This window comes from Branchiostoma floridae, chromosome 11 (genome assembly GCF_000003815.2).
Source record: "Branchiostoma floridae strain S238N-H82 chromosome 11, Bfl_VNyyK, whole genome shotgun sequence".
NCBI classification, from domain to species: Eukaryota; Metazoa; Chordata; class Leptocardii; order Amphioxiformes; family Branchiostomatidae; genus Branchiostoma; species Branchiostoma floridae.
Genome location: NC_049989.1, coordinates 1,872,061 through 1,888,678, shown reverse-complemented (window position 1 = coordinate 1,888,678; position 16,618 = coordinate 1,872,061). Strand labels below are relative to the sequence as shown.

Here is a 16,618-nt window from a genome sequence, read left to right as displayed (position 1 = left end):
GAAATCCCCGCCAGGGCCACGTGTTACGCTATTGGTTGTTTTTCCAATATTTTGATCACCTGGCGGGTAGGAAATCTAAGTGCTTTCATTCGAGACTTTACAGGTGCGTGTTTGTGGAATAGCCATGGTCACTGTCCACAGAGGCCAAAGGTAAAAGTTTTATTCTCAAATGTTGCAAAATGGGAACTTGTTGTATTTGAAATAGAAGCATATTTGCACGTATGTGGACATTCTAGGAGTCCAGGGGATAATAATGCTAGGAGGGTACAGACACTACTGGGGTAAGGACAGTATTTCAAGAGTCATAACCTGTACTCATACAAATTGGAATGTAGCTAGAGATTTGAGACGCAAAGCCTTTGGTCGTAGCTTTTTATTCGCTTTGGTTATCAATACTAACATGATACAATTACAAAACCCTAGAAAAGTCCATGTATTGCATGCAAAATTCCCAGTTCACACTTTCTTGCACATAGAAGATAACTTATTAATTAACTACACAGTACACTGCATGTTGTAATGACAATAGAATAATGTCAATGAACAACTATATGGCCAAGAATGGCCATGAAAACATGTTTGTGCATAAACAGTCTGTGTATCATATACTGTAATTCACTTTATCTTCACGGTACCAAATTTTCACGGTCTGAGAAAATTGAACTTGTTCTCGGAACTAAATGTTCACTGTCGAGGCAAGTGCACATGAAAAAAGTCTGTGAATTATTTTTTATCGGTAATGATAAGTTCACGTTACAGTCGTCACCGTGAAAACCGTGAACATAACAGTACATTGAAAAAATCAGGAATTACAGTAGTTTTACCCAAACACCAAAGCCCAGTGACACACTTAAACAAGACACAAATAACCGTACATCTATTTACATGCACTTCTCCAAATCAAAACGTGATGCTTGTATATATAATTTACAACACAAACAATACTATGAAGTTTCACAAACTGCAATGTTATATTATTGGACCTTCGGTCAACTTACAGTGTCCTTTGTTTAACTCCTCTACAATAGCTCTAAGAGCTAGGTTCAAATCTTATTGCTTTCTGTTAGATTCCAACCCTACAACATCTTGATGTTCATCCACAATCCAGAGACTATTTTGTTTCCAAAGTTGGATTATATATTATAAATGCCTCGGACATACAGCAAACCACTTCTCTTAAGTAACGTAAACGTTAGCCCTATATCTGGTCAATGGGTCAAAAGTGAATGCAAGAATGTAGAAATCACAGACAATTGCAAGCTAAGCCGACATGTACAAGTAATAAGCAGACATGTACATTTTACACTACTCAACCAACTCCAAAGCTATGCAGAAACAGCTGTTAGGTTTAAGGGAACACTTGTGCGTCTGTACTTCTTTGAGCTACGAGCCATACTATCAAGACTGTACAAATACTGTTACCCAAGAAATAATTATAAAATTTCTCCTACATCTGATCTGAATGTTCAGCTGTATGAATGAATGACTGAATTGTGCAGAGGTAGGATAGTACTGTATTTTTTTTTCTTCTAATTTTTGCAGGGATTTAATTTCGCAGTAGAGGATTTTTCTAGGATCACAGTTGAAACCATTTCTGTAGTACAGTAGTAAAACCTTGGAAACTCTCAGTGTAATGAATTCAAGTTTGAAAGATCACCTCTAAAATAAAACCCTTGCAAACATGTCAATATTTTACAGTAATGTGTAGAGTAAAAGGCACATATAGATTGCACCGAAAACAGCTGCATCTCTTATACCCCCTTTCCACTAGGACGGCACTCTCGCCGCTCTCTGCGACCTAAAATTTGACATATCGAAGTGTATAGAAAAGAAACAAATCTTTTTACACTTTGTGTGTTTTCTTGTCTACTTAGTAACACTTTTACATTTCGTTTAATAAACCCAGTGTGAAAGCGAACGTTACACATATTCTATTTAGGTCTCAGTGAGAGCGCAGCGCAATCGCCGTCAAGTGGAAAGGGGGCCTAAGAGCACAGCTGTGGAAGTTGTGGCATGTACAAAATGTGCAGCAGAGCAAGTGCAAAATCCCTGAATCACAGATGTGGCTTATCAATGTGTGATATTGGCATGGGAAATTGTTGGCTTGTGAATGAAGAACTCAAGTTTCAACCCCTGCATTGTTTGCGTTTATTAGAATACAACTACAAGTTTGACTTCTTATTCTGTTTGACTCCGAAAGAAAAGACAGAATGGTGCTTGAAGAGAATGATAATAATTTTTTTTTGTATTATGTGAATTGAAATTGAAAAATGTGTGAAATAGAAGACAATGTAGATGGCAAAAGTATGGACAAAGGGTTTTAACTGACTGTTAAAAAATATATATTTTATATATTACTCACTTGTATGGAAAACTGGAAGGATGGAGTGTGTTTTACTAGTAAATTGTTTTGTAGCCAGATTTACTTGTATGAAAAAGAGGAATTGTGGGATGTGTTCTAAATTGCTCTCTAGCCAGATTTACTTGTATGGAAAACAGGAAGGGTGGGATGTGTTTTAAAATTTTTCTCTAGCCAGATTTTCCTTTTCGTTTTTTTTGTATGTTTGCTTCCAGAAACAGAAGAAAAAAAGTTTGTTTGTTTTTCTTAAATTTTATCTGTATGTTTACAGCCTCACACAGATGGTAGTGGCTTCACCCTGTTTCTTCTCCTCAGGAAAAAGTCCACAAATTTTCCCTTAAAGTTCGTGTCCACTTTCGGCGGGGGAAAGGAAAGACTCGCCCGCGGGACATCCAGACGATCCTCCATGATGAGGGAAGGGTGTGGTGCCTGCGGTACCGGAGGAAGCATCAAGGGGGAGCTGCTGGCTCTCTTGGCTGGGATCAGGCTGGTTTGGTTGACTTGTTGTTTGCGCTGAAAACTCGGACTGAGTCTGACGGTGAGTGGCAGCTGGTGGCTGACAGACCCCTCCGTGAGAACGGGACTGAGGGACACCGGAGACACTTGGCTCTTCATTACGGTTCGCTCGCCGTGTGGTTTCCCTACCAACCGGATCTGGTTGCCCTCCAGAACATTCAAGTACGAAACAACCTCTCTGTCAACCTTGCTCACGTTCGATGCCCCTCCTGACAACGGTAGCGAAGTAGTCTTATGTAAAGGCCTCTCTCCGAGAGACAAGGGTAGTGAAGAAGTCTTGTGTAAAGGCCTCTTTGCTCGGAGATGCGACTGCGGTAAGAAACGTCCACTGAAACAGGATCCGGAGTAGTTCGCACTGTACGTCCCCGGCGGGTGTCCTCCCGATACACTTGTTGTGAAATTCGAACCGGTCGCGTCGCTACTGGAACTGTTGGGGGTGTCCGAACCACTTTCGGAATTGTCCTTGTCAGCCCCGTTGGGGTTGGAGTCATCATCCTTTGTCTTCGGTGCATCTCCCTCCCCAACATTGTTATCAACCTGGTTGTGTTGGCCCCCCAAGCTCACGGCTATCACAGTGATGTTGTCGGAGGACCCATTGTCTTTGGCCATGGCTACCAGGTCTTTGGCGACCTGCTGTCGGCTCCCCTCGTTCTTGGTGATGCTGGCCTGGATGGTGTCGGTGATCTGTCCGTGGGAGATGTGCTCCCAGAAACCGTCGCAGCCCACGATCAGGTACTCCTCCGAGCCATCTAAAGGCACTTTGGTGACGTCTGCTTCCCCACTGATGTATGGCTTCTCGCTGGCATCTCCTGTCATGAAATACGGGCATTTAGTGGATAGGAAGTACCAGTGTTAAAATTTCACAATGTTTGTAATTCATTGTGAATACATGTTGTTACATAATAAATTTCAATCTAAAAAAAATGGCCATATATTACGCTACCGCTAGCTATACAGTTAAAAAGAGACCCTCTACGACAGGCTGAGGTACAGCAATACTGCAACCAATACACTATTAATAATAATAACTGAGAAAAGATAGAGGCATCTGATCACATCACATATGAAAGAATGAACCTTTTGACTTTGAAGTTTCAAAGCTTGACCACACCGAAAACTTACTGTAAGTACATTCCTTCCATGGTCGTTAATGTTTTCAGTGTTAAATATGTCATTTTAAGCTTACAGAAATATTCCCAGCGATTTCATGGCATGAAGTTTGTTTTCTTTAAATTAGTTTAATAGATGAGGTGGGTTCTTGTCCGTCCTAACAAGCTATTTTCTGTCCCAGGATGTAGGGACAGGTCCTAGAGACAGCCCTGGTTCAAACCTGTGCTGCAAGAAACAGCCTTCCTCACCTATTGCCCTGGACACTGACAAGTTTCCGTTGACTCGCCATGTGCCGTAGTGAACAACACAGCCTCCGAGATCCTCTATCCTCTTCCTTTCATCCTGAAACACAAGCATGTTGGTTAACCATTAAAGGTAGACAATGCATGGCTCTTCTTGATAAGTATGTCAGCATCTTTTACATGCAGAGGCTAATGCCTGAAGCTACCTTGTAGAAGGGGCCGCTGGCTCTGTATCCCTCTCAGATACGACTTTTCCAGTCAAGTCCAGCTCTGGGTGAGTGGTAACCATGAGAGGGTGTCAAAAGACACAAGTATCGAAATTGCCCTGCCAACAAAGTATCAACTTTGGCATTTTTGGGGGGCAACCCAACCCAACCCAACCCAACCACAAAGTAAGTTTTGTTCCCTGTTTCACAAAAGCCTGATCACAACAAGTAATGAATCAATTTAAACGGAAAATATACAAGCCATCCTATGATATAGCACATAATGCTAATCATTTAAACAGTGGACATTTGATTGAGGGAAAGTTTAACACTTCCTTGAGACTTACTAGTCACTACCACAACTCCTGTATCACATATACTTCTATATACTTTTTTATTAGTCATACAATAGCCTGTGCCTATGCCTACAATATGCCTACTTCTCTCTCCGGTTTGTGTGCCTCCATGATCTCCAGACATCTCTCCTTCCTGATGACCATAGCCGAGCTGTCCCCACACCACGACACGTACAAGGTGCTGTCTCGGATTAGTACAATCACTGCAGTCGAACCACTCCTAAGGCCCTAAGGTGAGATAAAGACACATCATGTCCCCACACCACGACACGTAGAGGCTGCTGCCTCGGATCAGTACGATCACTGAAGTTGAACCACTCCTCAGGCCCTAACACGTGATAGCAAGACACATGTGTAATGGATCATTGTCTAGCTCATGCAAATGTCATTCCTACATTTCAATGTTACTGTAAGTTCATTTCTATTTCTGTAGGGACTTTATTTTGTGGTAAAGGAGGTCTTAACCTTGTTTCAAGTTTGCGGGTAAAAAGTCTGCACTAGAGCAGAAATGAATTTAAAACGTATATTCAATGTGTCGAAAATTTACTTTAGAGACGATGCTGAAAAGAAGGGAAAATATACACGGCTCCAACATTTACAATAGCCATACGAATTAGCATGATATCATTAGTATCAATGGCTAATTGTGATAGACAGTCAGGATCAGTCTATTACCTCTTGTTTGGCCTTCTCACAAAATTTTGCATCTGTGGCAAGGTTGGATTCCCTGAGAGCAGTTTCCACGTCGTCATGGAAACTGGGATGTCTGACGATGTTGACGTAGAGATGGGCAGCAGTGTAGTTGGCGGCGTCAATGCCTCCATGGCCATCAAACACACCATACAAGCACTGTTCTTCTTGGTCCTAGTGAACAATGGCAAGGTGTTAATAGAAAAATGCTGATACTTTACATCCAACACCAAAATTAAAGTATAAGGACTTAACCCTTTAAATTTTTGGACGGGCTCCGTTAACCTTGTTCACAGAATGAAAGACCCTTCTATCTCCAGCAGTGACGTCAAGAACACACCGCTTTTGCAGGACGGTGTCATAAGTATCAGAAAGTCTATGTCGTCCCCCATCTCTGTTGAGGGTGGGCCGGTGGGCTCTGATGTGCACTGCCTCCTTTACGCCCCGTGCAAAGAAATTCTGTCCTGTTCTGTATCTAAGATTTTGACTTTGTCCAAAGAAATAGAATGTTGCGACATATACACCTAGGCAAGGTGGTTTGTAGTTAGGATTGTTGACTTAGAAATGCAACGGCTGGCAGACCCAAATGTTGTGCTCTTGGGTACTTAAAACCTATTTCCTCCCTCTTCTAAGGTGAAAATGACTAGCTTCATTAAGGACTGAAAAGTGGAAGTCCTATTCTGTAGTACAGCAGCAATTTGGAAATTCACATCGCAAAACTAACTCCATCACAAACACTTAATCTACAGTAGACAAAGGTCTTCCTAACCTTGAGGTTGAAGAGGAAGTTGAGATCGGGGACTCTGAGGTGGCGATCCTCCATCCTTCTGCGGGTGTTTTTGATGCTGCAGAGGGAAGACTCTGGCAGGGACTTCCTACACGGCTGCAGGGTCGGCAGCCCATCTCTGCTCCAGTCATTGCACAGCCCACGTATTCTGTTAAACGCTGCCTTGGCCAGTCTTTCTGCCTCAAGTTCTTAAACGAAACAAAGAAATAAGTACGTAATACAATTAAGATCTGCATATCTAACAAGAAGTGTATTAAAATATACCCAGAAATTGCCAGAATACAAAATTTGTGAGTTAACGCATACACAGAAATTTTCAACAAATTTTTTTTTAACAAGATTATTCAGGGCAAGGTCATTAGACCACTTCAAGGCAATGAACTAAGAAGTTGGAAATAATTGTACATGGAGATAGCCGTGGACATTTGTTTTGAAGGCTGATAAGTAGTAGACAGCAGGGAAACAGTCGTCGTCAAGAAATTTCCAAAATTTGGCTGTCCAGGGAAAGAAACTATTGTTGTAACTTGTAGAAGCAAGTTACATGGGAAAGTACTGTATGTGTGATGGGCTTTAACCAGAAAAAAACGAGTCCCGCAGGAAACTTACGAGGCTGTTGTTGTTCCTCCTGCTCCTCCTCTGCCTGCCTGTGGTACTGTGCCAGGTCCTGGGAGAGGAACTCGTCCACTGTGTGTCTGGCAAGGGCAGCCGCAAGCAGCCATGGAGCAGCACTGGAGATAGAGGGACAGAGAGACAAACATTCAACATGGGGCCACTATAGTCAATACTTCAATGGGTCGTTTTATCAGTAACAATTCTGTCAAAACTTCCCAAGGAGAACACTGCCCAAGAAGAGTGAGGACTGATAAATCTGGTCCTGGGAGAGGAACTCGTCTGTATGTCTAGTCTGGCAAGGGCAGCCACAAGGAGGCCCCCGAGCCACAGGGCAGCAGTGAACAGCAGGACAGATAGTGAAACGGGCAATATGTGAAAGAAACTCCACCAAAGTCAACAGGGGCTAGCCTAGGTGCCAGAATGTTTCCAGAGCCTATAAAGCCCAACTCCTTGGCTCTAGGGCCAACATGGTCCCAAGGAAGTTCTACAGCAGGCCCTGAGTTAGACTCTGATGGATATTTTATTGAGATTGGGCGGAGTCTGGTATCCAGGCTATGGGCACTATGGGCACTTTTTGCACATATTCTGAAAAGAGTACAACATAAATCATGAGACTTATACATTGCATGGTGGTTTTGATGTGGTTTATTTTCGATGTGGCTTTTGCAATGATTTTTCCACAGCATATTCATGACAACACAAATACATGTATGGCAGAATTGTTTCGACTGCGCACACTTCCCTTTTTCCTTGTGTTTGTACCATGAAGTTAAAACCAACTTGAACTTGTTGTATATCATAATCTGGGAACGTTGTACTCTTACCCTGGTCAGCATCATCCCCACCTTACTCTAGTACATGTACATGCTCCACGTGCTCTCTATATATATATACAGTTCGAAGCTACATTCTCTGCTAAGTCATCAACAAACTGAAAGCTCCTACATTTCCAAACACTGCAACTAGTGCATACCAAAGTCAATATACACAAGCGATCGGGTCTAAGGTGGGGGCAGTGTGACGTGAGAACTCATTCTTCACATTTGAATACCAGTTTGTGGAAAACAACAAAGTCAAGACAAACACATTAAAAGCAAACTACAGGCCAAAAAGATATTCTCGAGTTTGAATATCATAATAATTAATAGAATTAAAAGTATTCAAACTCTTTTTAATTGTTATTGACTTCTGAAGAATATGAATAATTTCGTTGTTAACTGTAAATGTAATAACTGTCAACTGCTTTTCTATCTGGTTTTGAAAACTAAGCACAGGCCATCATTACTTGGAAGTCTGATTGATTGTTTAGTTTTGTCACAGATAGAGCTATATGTATTATGGGTGACACTTTAACCAATCCACAAACAGTTGCTCACACTGGATGTACCAAGAAAGCACCCTGGTGCAGTCTTAGCAATAGACGAAAGACTGCAAGCATTAACTGAATAATGTTGTTAAAGACATGACAGAGGGGAGCAAAGACAACATTTTGATGTTTGGCTGGACCTAAAGGTGGGGTCACACATGCGTATATATTTAAGTCCGTATGAGGCGCGCAAGGGAGTATTTACCTCCACCAGGCTCCACAGGCCGTTGTAAAGATAATAGAAATTGGACAAACGTAAACAGGTAACATGTCAGACGAGTTAGCTGGGTCACTAACCATACTTCTCGGTCAGCTAACTCATCTGGCATGTTATGTATCTATTTTTGTCCAATTTGTACTATTTTTCCCGCGCCCTGTGGAGCCTGGTAGAGACTAAGAGCGTCATACGCACCTCAATCGGACTTGAATATATACGCATGTGTGACCCCACCTTAAGATTGTTTAATTGCCCATTCATAAACCTGCTCTCCAACCACATCTCTTTTATAGTGACACTGACAAAAGGTAGTGGATTCTGCCCAAAACGTCTGACCATTTCCAAAATCATATCCAGTTGCTGGAGTACTGTAAATGCAGAAATGTTCGCGGCGGCTGCTTCACCGCGAATTTAAAACCACCGCAAACATTTTTTCCATAACAGTAAGAGACTACAGTGCATGGTGCTACCGCGAAATTAAAACCACAGCGAAAAGTCCATTTTCCCGCTACCGCGAAATTAAATCCCTGCGAAATTAAATGCATTTACAGTAATTGCTATCTGGATAAGATCCATTGTTTAACATAACATTACAGTGATTACACACAGCTTGCCAGGTCCTTATCAAGGCATTGCACCATCTTGCCTATTTAAGAACCCATTTTGCTCCTAACCTTTTGACCTGAAGACGTTAAAAATGCTGACATGAAAACAACTTGTCAGCTCCAACAAAGAACTCGGCTCTTGGCAAACAGAGCTGTACCAGTAACTCCAGTCTCCCCCTTTTCAGGTAATAATGTTTTTTTACCGGCCTTGGTTTGTTGGCTGGCATGCGACAATTCAAGGACCACTGCATTTTGTTATTTTTGCAGGGACTAAATTTCACGGGACAAGGGGAAAAGTGTCTTTTGTTGTGTTTTTGAACTTCACAGGAGAAACAATTTTATACTGCAGTAGTAATACATTAAAAGTAGTAATACACTAAAGCTATATATTCATGCGTTTTCTTTTTTAAATGACAATGACAATGAAGTTTATTGCATATTCATGCCCCATTGGGGCTAAATGCAGTCAGTTTGGTACCTAGGGAGTAATCGGAAAGCTCTGTTATATATACTACAGTTTATATGCTTCTTCTCTCTTCTTAAAACATGCCTAGACGAGCTTGCAGAGCTTTTCCAGTATATCGTGGTTAGATGAAATAACAATGGAGAAGTAAATCTGCTAAAGTGAAAAAACTGGAAACATTTCAAGATGTACAGTACTTTGTGCTTTGGAAGTTTTAAAAATTGATTCTCATGCTTTTTTTAATTGGGTAGCCATCTCCCATCTGTATCCATATTGCCGATATAACCACTCTTCATCAAAACACATATACCAGCTTGTGGGCAGTTCGCTATATTAGGGAACTGACGATATTTACCGGGGGGGAGGGCTGGTGCATAGGTGGGGGGGGCCATTGAAAAATTTTTTGAGCCGAGGGGGGGGCCATTGAAAAATTTTTTGAGCCGAGGGGGGGGCCATTGAAAAAAAATTGCCTTAGGGGCCTTGATAAATACAAGCAAAATGTGCCCCTGAAATGCAGGAAATGAAGTTTCAGATGGTCAAAATTTTAATTTTTCTCTGGACGTCCCTTGCGACGGCTTGTGCCTCCGGCGCACACAACACTTCGGCACTCGTTGCCATCAAAAATCTCTTCCTCTGACAGAAAATTGTCATTACATTTAGCATAGTCTACCAGCGAAATTTATCCCTCAAAATGCAGAAAATCGTGTCTCAGAGGGTCCAAACTTCATCATTTGAATGACATTTCTCCTGAGACTTACCTTGCGACGGCTCGTGCCATGCCCGGCGCTCGAAATCGTGGAAATACGTTGGGGGCATCGTCGCCCTCAAAACCATGTGAAGTTCTAATAGAAAGGCTATTAAACTTAGCTTAGTCTGCCAGCAAATTTTTCCCATCAAAATTTAGGAAAGATCGTTTCAGATATGCAAGATTTCCAAATTTTCCCGGGGGAGCATGCCCCGGACCCCCAAGGATTACGTTGATATAGTTCGCCCTCCCCATACTGAGACTGAGAAATTTTCTGCAGCCGCCTCTGTCGTGTGATTCCATGTTCGCACGAAGTTTAAGAAAACAGTAGAAACTAAAATTGGTATGAATATAAATCCTGCGTGCATCTGTTCTTTGTATACGGAATGGTTCACGGACGGCAACGGGATAAAACATTACGATGTTTACTTTCGTAACAGCGGGCTCTATCTCTGCTGCATATGACGTAATCATGGTGGCGCGAAATTTTTTTGGCAAGTTTGTAGGTTGCAATTGGCCGAAATAACTCCCGTTTTGGAAAGATTGAAGCAGTCTTGAAGCGGTGTTCGTAACGATATCGCTAAAATGTACCAAGTCTCTTCCAACTACAACATTAATTTGTTTCTTTTGTTAAATTTCGTACATGTGTAGTGGAGAAGATCGCCTTGGATTACCGCCCCTCTCCGCCCGCTTTTCTCTTCGTTGATGTGGACGCATAAAATCCACAGTTTTTTGCCTCACAGAATGCGGGAAATTTCGTTTTAGAGGGTCAAAAATATCAAAATTTCCCGGGTAGCATGCCCCTAACCCCCGAGTCCGGACGGACCTGGACGGCCTTTAACAGCTAGCCGTCGGTCTGGCGGAAACGCTCAGTTTCGTGATCTTGCGTATTAAACGTTACCATGTATCAGAGACTTTTTTCACGTAGATCGGAGAAGTGATATCAGACAAGGTAAGTCTTATAACCGTTGCAGCGTGAGTGTAACAACATCAAGTGCTACATGTTTGTATATATGTCATCAAAATGAAAACTCGGCTGTTGTAAAACTTTGGGAGATAACATATGCCCAGCAGGACTCCAACGTGCGTAATTTGTTGACGCGCGGGTCTTGACACCCCGATCGTCGTCACGTTCAAACAATGCTACCGCTATTGTTATTGCTATATTATTTAATGATAGACTGTGTGTAATGGAAAAGGCAGGGAAAAATTTGGGGGGGGGGGGGGCATTGAAAAATTTTTTGGGGCGGGGGGAGGGCCATAGAAAAATCTTTGGGGGCGTGGGGGGGGCCATTGAAAAATTTTTTACCAGACCTATTTTGCACCAGCCCTCCCCCCCCAGTAAATAACGTCAGGTCCCTTACACTGAATGACCTGTCACGCCTAACCTTTGCATGTCTATCTGCAAGTGGGCCCTAAACTAGAGAAAGAAATAATGTCAAAATTCCAGAACTGCTACCTATTGCTAGGTAAGTCTCCCACCACCTTTCTTTCAAACAATTGAACTTTACAAACACATAAAGGAAGCTATACAATTTGGCAGAGTACTATTTCTAGTCATGTACAAAATGTATTGACCCAGGATGCATATGGCAGTTATACTACCACTCCATACTGCAAGTGTAAAGACACAGGCTTAACTTTCCATAGCAACGGACTAACAAAACTGTTGCTGGCTTAAAGCTAAAGCCGATGTTTCGCAACGCTAGCTTTGTAAATTGTAGTTTGGACTATTAGAGTTAACAAAAACTCTAGATATCTAACTTAATCAATTAAGCTTATTGCTTTAGATTGACAAGTTGATGAGACATCTAAGGTAACGCTTTTATTTTACAGCTATAAATCTATTTCTGGACCAATATACTGACTATAAACTTTGATCTGAATGAAATACAACTTAATGAAGTCTGAAGGTAAACAACCTTATCTTCGAACCTTTCGGTATATACACAAAGAGGGAATCAGATTGGAAAACAGGACTGTTGGTTTCTTGCTTCTCAGAAGAAAACAGTTAGACCAGGTGTGTAGGTTGTGAAATGGGGAATGTGAAATGGGAAAGGTTTTTTTCACAAGATTACGCTCCAAGAATCCGGCCTAATCTTGACATGTCGCACCTGGCTTATCTTTAATTCATTTATTTTCGCAAGGACAAGTCTTCAGGTAGAAAGGGAAAGGATGTTATTGTGGTGCTCTAAACAAGTTCGCAGCTGAAACAATTTTTGTATTACATGTAACGTTAGGAATACATTAAAAATGCACATTTGTGGTGGCATGAATTTGGGGTGGAGAGGTCACAAAAATAACATTTTTCTGCAAATCATAGCCTTTTGCAGTAGTTCTAATTGTCACAATTTTCCCAGTGATCTCTCCACTGCAAATTTGTGTTTTCGATGTATCACTACTGTACTATAGAATTGTTTCAGCTGTAAATTGTCCCTCCTACGCAGTGCAATAAAACCACCACTGTAGCAAATGAATTCACAAGGCACATGAAACAGTTGGAAACAGCTGTAGGTGGTCAGAATATTTTCTGTAAGACTTACACACACAATAACATGTAGTTATTTCACATCTGTCAAACAGCAATTTTCAAGTACAAGCATCAACTGTTTTATAGCAGCGTCCTGACAGACTGTAGCCCGGCAACTATCAACCATATACGGTTATGACAACTAGCAGCTGGAAGTACTCGCACAATTAATAAAGCACAACTCAGGAACACCTGTTTGATTAAAGCTAGCAGAGGGAGTGAGGAATGTGTTTCAGTGACTTCGCTTTCTGTTGCTTTTGCCAAGTGTGTCAATGGTGAAAAGCCCAAGTTGTACATGTATCTCTAACATGATAGTAAAAGTGTTGTGTGCTATTGTTGCAATGGAAAGTCAAAGCAAAATTTTAAACCTTTTTGATAGTAAAATTTCAAAATAAAATATCCTTTTACTATAATAGTTTTAGGTAATTGCAACTAACACCCAGGACTATATTGTGGATGACCAAAGCATTTGACAGAAATCTTTTATTTTAATGCTTGTTTGTATTGCACACACTGAAAACTACAAATGTACCTCATGCCGCAACATCCCAGGTTTGTACTGAAGAGATGGTCCTGCAAGCTGCATTTCTGGACAGATTTATTTCATCCAATCACACTGGGATGGATCCCTACTATTTTCAATAAGTGTGATGGGTTCTTTAACATGCTCGAGGTGTCGCTCTTCTAAAACACAAGACCTCCATTTAACGCCCTATCCGAGGTAAAAGTATTTTTTTAAACCTGAGTGGTAAAGGAAATTGGTGTTAAGTCAATAAGTGCCTTTCCCAATGGAAAACCATAGAGATAGACCAGTCAGGCATTGGAACTCCGGTACCTCCAGGTTCTGAGTCAGCAACTGTCACTACAACTGTAACCACAAGGCCATCGAGCCACCTCACCGTACAATTGGCAGGAAAGCGAAGCCAGACAGCCTTGCGTACACCTTATATGAGGATGGACAGCCGAATGACGTGTTATCTTTTGAGCACTAATGTATCCTGATCTAAGTTTCATGATGAAATGACGGCCCATTTGGATAGATGCGGCAATGAAAAAACAGATAACTATATATTACCAAGGAAAAATCCCTGGTATCCTTACAATTTCAAACCACTGCAGGTATTGGACAGCATCGAGGTAACAGGATGGAAGGATGGCAAGAATGCCTTACATAGGAAAAAATTCCACGCAAACATACAGTCACTTTTAACTGTATAACGGAAACATCATACAGATAAATACATTACATTTACAGATAGGCAAAGCCTTTGGACATGCCTAAGCAATGACGTCTTATGCTGCCTATTTGCTAGCATGTTTTCCCCAGGAAACAACAATTGAATAAAGGATAGGAGTACGTAGCTTCAGTCAGTCAGACGGAATGCCCTAGTCTCTAGGTCTTTGTTGACTCTCACTACCTGTGCAAGTCTTCCCTACCGCAGCATCTAAAAGAACCATCCACCCTCGGTTATACAAGAAAGGTATGTTTTCACAACTGTTGCTTTATTGGTTCATTTGTGACCTGGAATGGATTTTGTAAGGGAGGTAGTCTTAGCTAAAGTGTAGTGGTCACATTGTACTATATATTAGTATCAAGAGAAAAGTTTTTCATCTGGGAATTATTTTCAAAGACTTGTCACCACTGCAAGACAACAAAGGTATGTGAACCATTGTCGAGTTTCCACGTAACTACTTTGATGTCACAGGTTCAAGTTGTTAAAATTGTTACCTTGAATACATGATGCACTAGACCATGAAATAGCCATCTGTCGATACCATGGTTTCGTTCAACTCCACGAATGAAACTTTAATTTAGTGCCTTAAACCATATATCACTGTTTTAGTATCTCCCACCGTAAAAACTACTGTTATTTTATAGCAAGTAGATTGCCTGCAGGCAACTCTGAACACGGATCTCAAGATGTCATCGATTTTTTTGTTATAAAAATCAATGTCTGATTTGAAACCATTACACTTTAAGGCTTACTTGCTTATCTTACTAGGTACAAATTTACAATCAATACTGTTCTTGTAATAACGACCTTTACACAGGGACCACCTGGCTAGCCTCTAGGCTTGGCAGATCACTGGTCAAATAGTAGAGATTGGACAAATAGAGTCAATCGTGCGCTAGGAGAGTTGGCTTGGCATATATAGGAGTCAATTTGTGGCTAGCCCACTGACTCCTCTGGCTTGCCGACTCAACTAGCGTACTATTGACTCTGTTTGGTCAATTTCTACTATTTGTCCAGCGATCCACGGAGCCTGGTAGAGACTACCACCTGACCACTTTTTGGCAGGCCTTTAAATTTTCTTCTGTAAACACTAGCATTAAGAATCCTGTCTTAGACCTAAATCGCATTTCCAAACTGGGGCCCAGCTGGGCAGCTTTCCAGAACACTGTTCTGGAAAGACGAGTATGGTTCTGAAGAGTATGGTTTGTTATTTTTTGGTATGTTCTTGAAGAGTATGGTTTAAGTTAAAAGACACCAAACTATACAAGACGTAAAGAGAAGAGTCATGCATGGGCATTATTTGTGTATATTATCCACATATACATGTGGGCCCCGGTTTGGAAATGTGGCGTTATAGTAGCCATCTGTCTACAGTGACAGGTGACCACTTTCTTTAAATCCCTTGAGTTTATGGGTTTATGACAAAAGACAGGCTGATTGAAGTCAATAAAAAAATGGACGTCTTGTTACCACCTCTAAGGAGACACAATACCCAGACAAGCCTTAAGCATCTTACTAGACCTTTTCTTTGCACCGGGAAGACAAAGTTTCCAGACAGGGAAAGCAATTACAGTCACCTTAAGGGCATCACCTTATCAGCTGTTTGGTAATCATTAGGTTTTGTGTTGACTTGTCCCCGAGGGCATGTCAACCATGGAGACGGGATGCCAGGACATACAATTTTGTACAACTGCAACAGGGCTATCTCCGGCTTGAATTTGTTTTCCATCCCACTCATTGTTTGGGAGCGCATATTGTTGATTTTCCTAGTTAAGTGACGGGTCGTTCGGTGTAATATAACCAGCTGCTGCCGCGCCGCGCGCCTGCGAAGCTGGTGTGTTACGCCGAATGGCGGTTATACCGGCTATATAGATACAGATACAGATACAGAAGTAAGTCATTCTAAGCTAATGAAGGTACATTTTCAACAGTTTGATGTCATTTTGGTCACAGACGGGATAAAAGTATTTTTTGTCCCAACAAGAAAATTTCCGTCGAAGGACAGAAGGACAGGTCCTGGAGACAGCCCTAACTGGACCTAAAAATATGTCTGGAGTTTCTATAGACTGGACATTGCATCTGGGTCGTGTGGATTATCCCAACACCATCACAACAACAGCTAACATCTGTCATCATTAATGGTTCTGGGTAATTACTAATTGGTGCGATAAACCAGGTAAAAGGCAGATGTGGTGATAATGACAAATAACATGAAGTCAAACAGCAGATGCGAAATCCCTATGTGACAGGTTAAGCACTCAGACATGTGTCTGCAAAACATCAAAACAAAACTGCTGCAAGCACTAACGTTATTATTCTTTCAAAATCAGATTAATCATCGTAGCGCACTTTGTGTGAGGATGGCAGAAGTCTTTTGTCTGGGTCTGTCCAAAACATTTGATTTACATTTTTTTGTTACAGAGGTTGGATGAACTGCATTGTGAAAATTTAAATGCTTATTTATTAGCTTGTTGTTCTGCTATTGAAGTATGCAATTGTACACAGTATACTGTCAATTTCTTTACTTTCGTGGTCACAGTAGTGGCTTTATTTTGAAAAATGAAAAAGGGGATGCTGTG

The 16,618-nt window shown here is 41.4% G+C and overlaps 2 protein-coding genes across 3 annotated transcripts in view; one reads left to right on the top strand and one right to left on the bottom strand.

The window, feature by feature from the left end:
* Positions 1 to 355: 355 nt before the first annotated feature.
* Positions 356 to 16,618, bottom strand: part of LOC118426608 (protein phosphatase 1F-like) — a 19,170-nt gene continuing 2,907 nt past the window's right edge. Inside the window, exons 2-7 of the mRNA XM_035836103.1 lie at positions 6,873 to 6,994; positions 6,249 to 6,454; positions 5,465 to 5,653; positions 4,874 to 5,017; positions 4,234 to 4,327; positions 356 to 3,684 (exon numbers count right to left, since the gene is read on the bottom strand). Coding sequence (XP_035691996.1) covers positions 2,633 to 3,684; positions 4,234 to 4,327; positions 4,874 to 5,017; positions 5,465 to 5,653; positions 6,249 to 6,454; positions 6,873 to 6,994 — 1,807 coding nt within the window. The 3' untranslated portion in view covers positions 356 to 2,632. The remainder of the gene's footprint in view (positions 3,685 to 4,233; positions 4,328 to 4,873; positions 5,018 to 5,464; positions 5,654 to 6,248; positions 6,455 to 6,872; positions 6,995 to 16,618) is intronic.
* Positions 13,310 to 16,618, top strand: part of LOC118426611 — a 17,565-nt gene continuing 14,256 nt past the window's right edge. Inside the window, exon 1 of one of the 2 annotated variants that reach the window (XM_035836108.1) lies at positions 13,310 to 14,285. The gene's annotated coding sequence lies outside the window, so the exon portion shown is untranslated. The remainder of the gene's footprint in view (positions 14,286 to 16,618) is intronic. The other variant, XM_035836107.1, reaches the window with a different exon arrangement.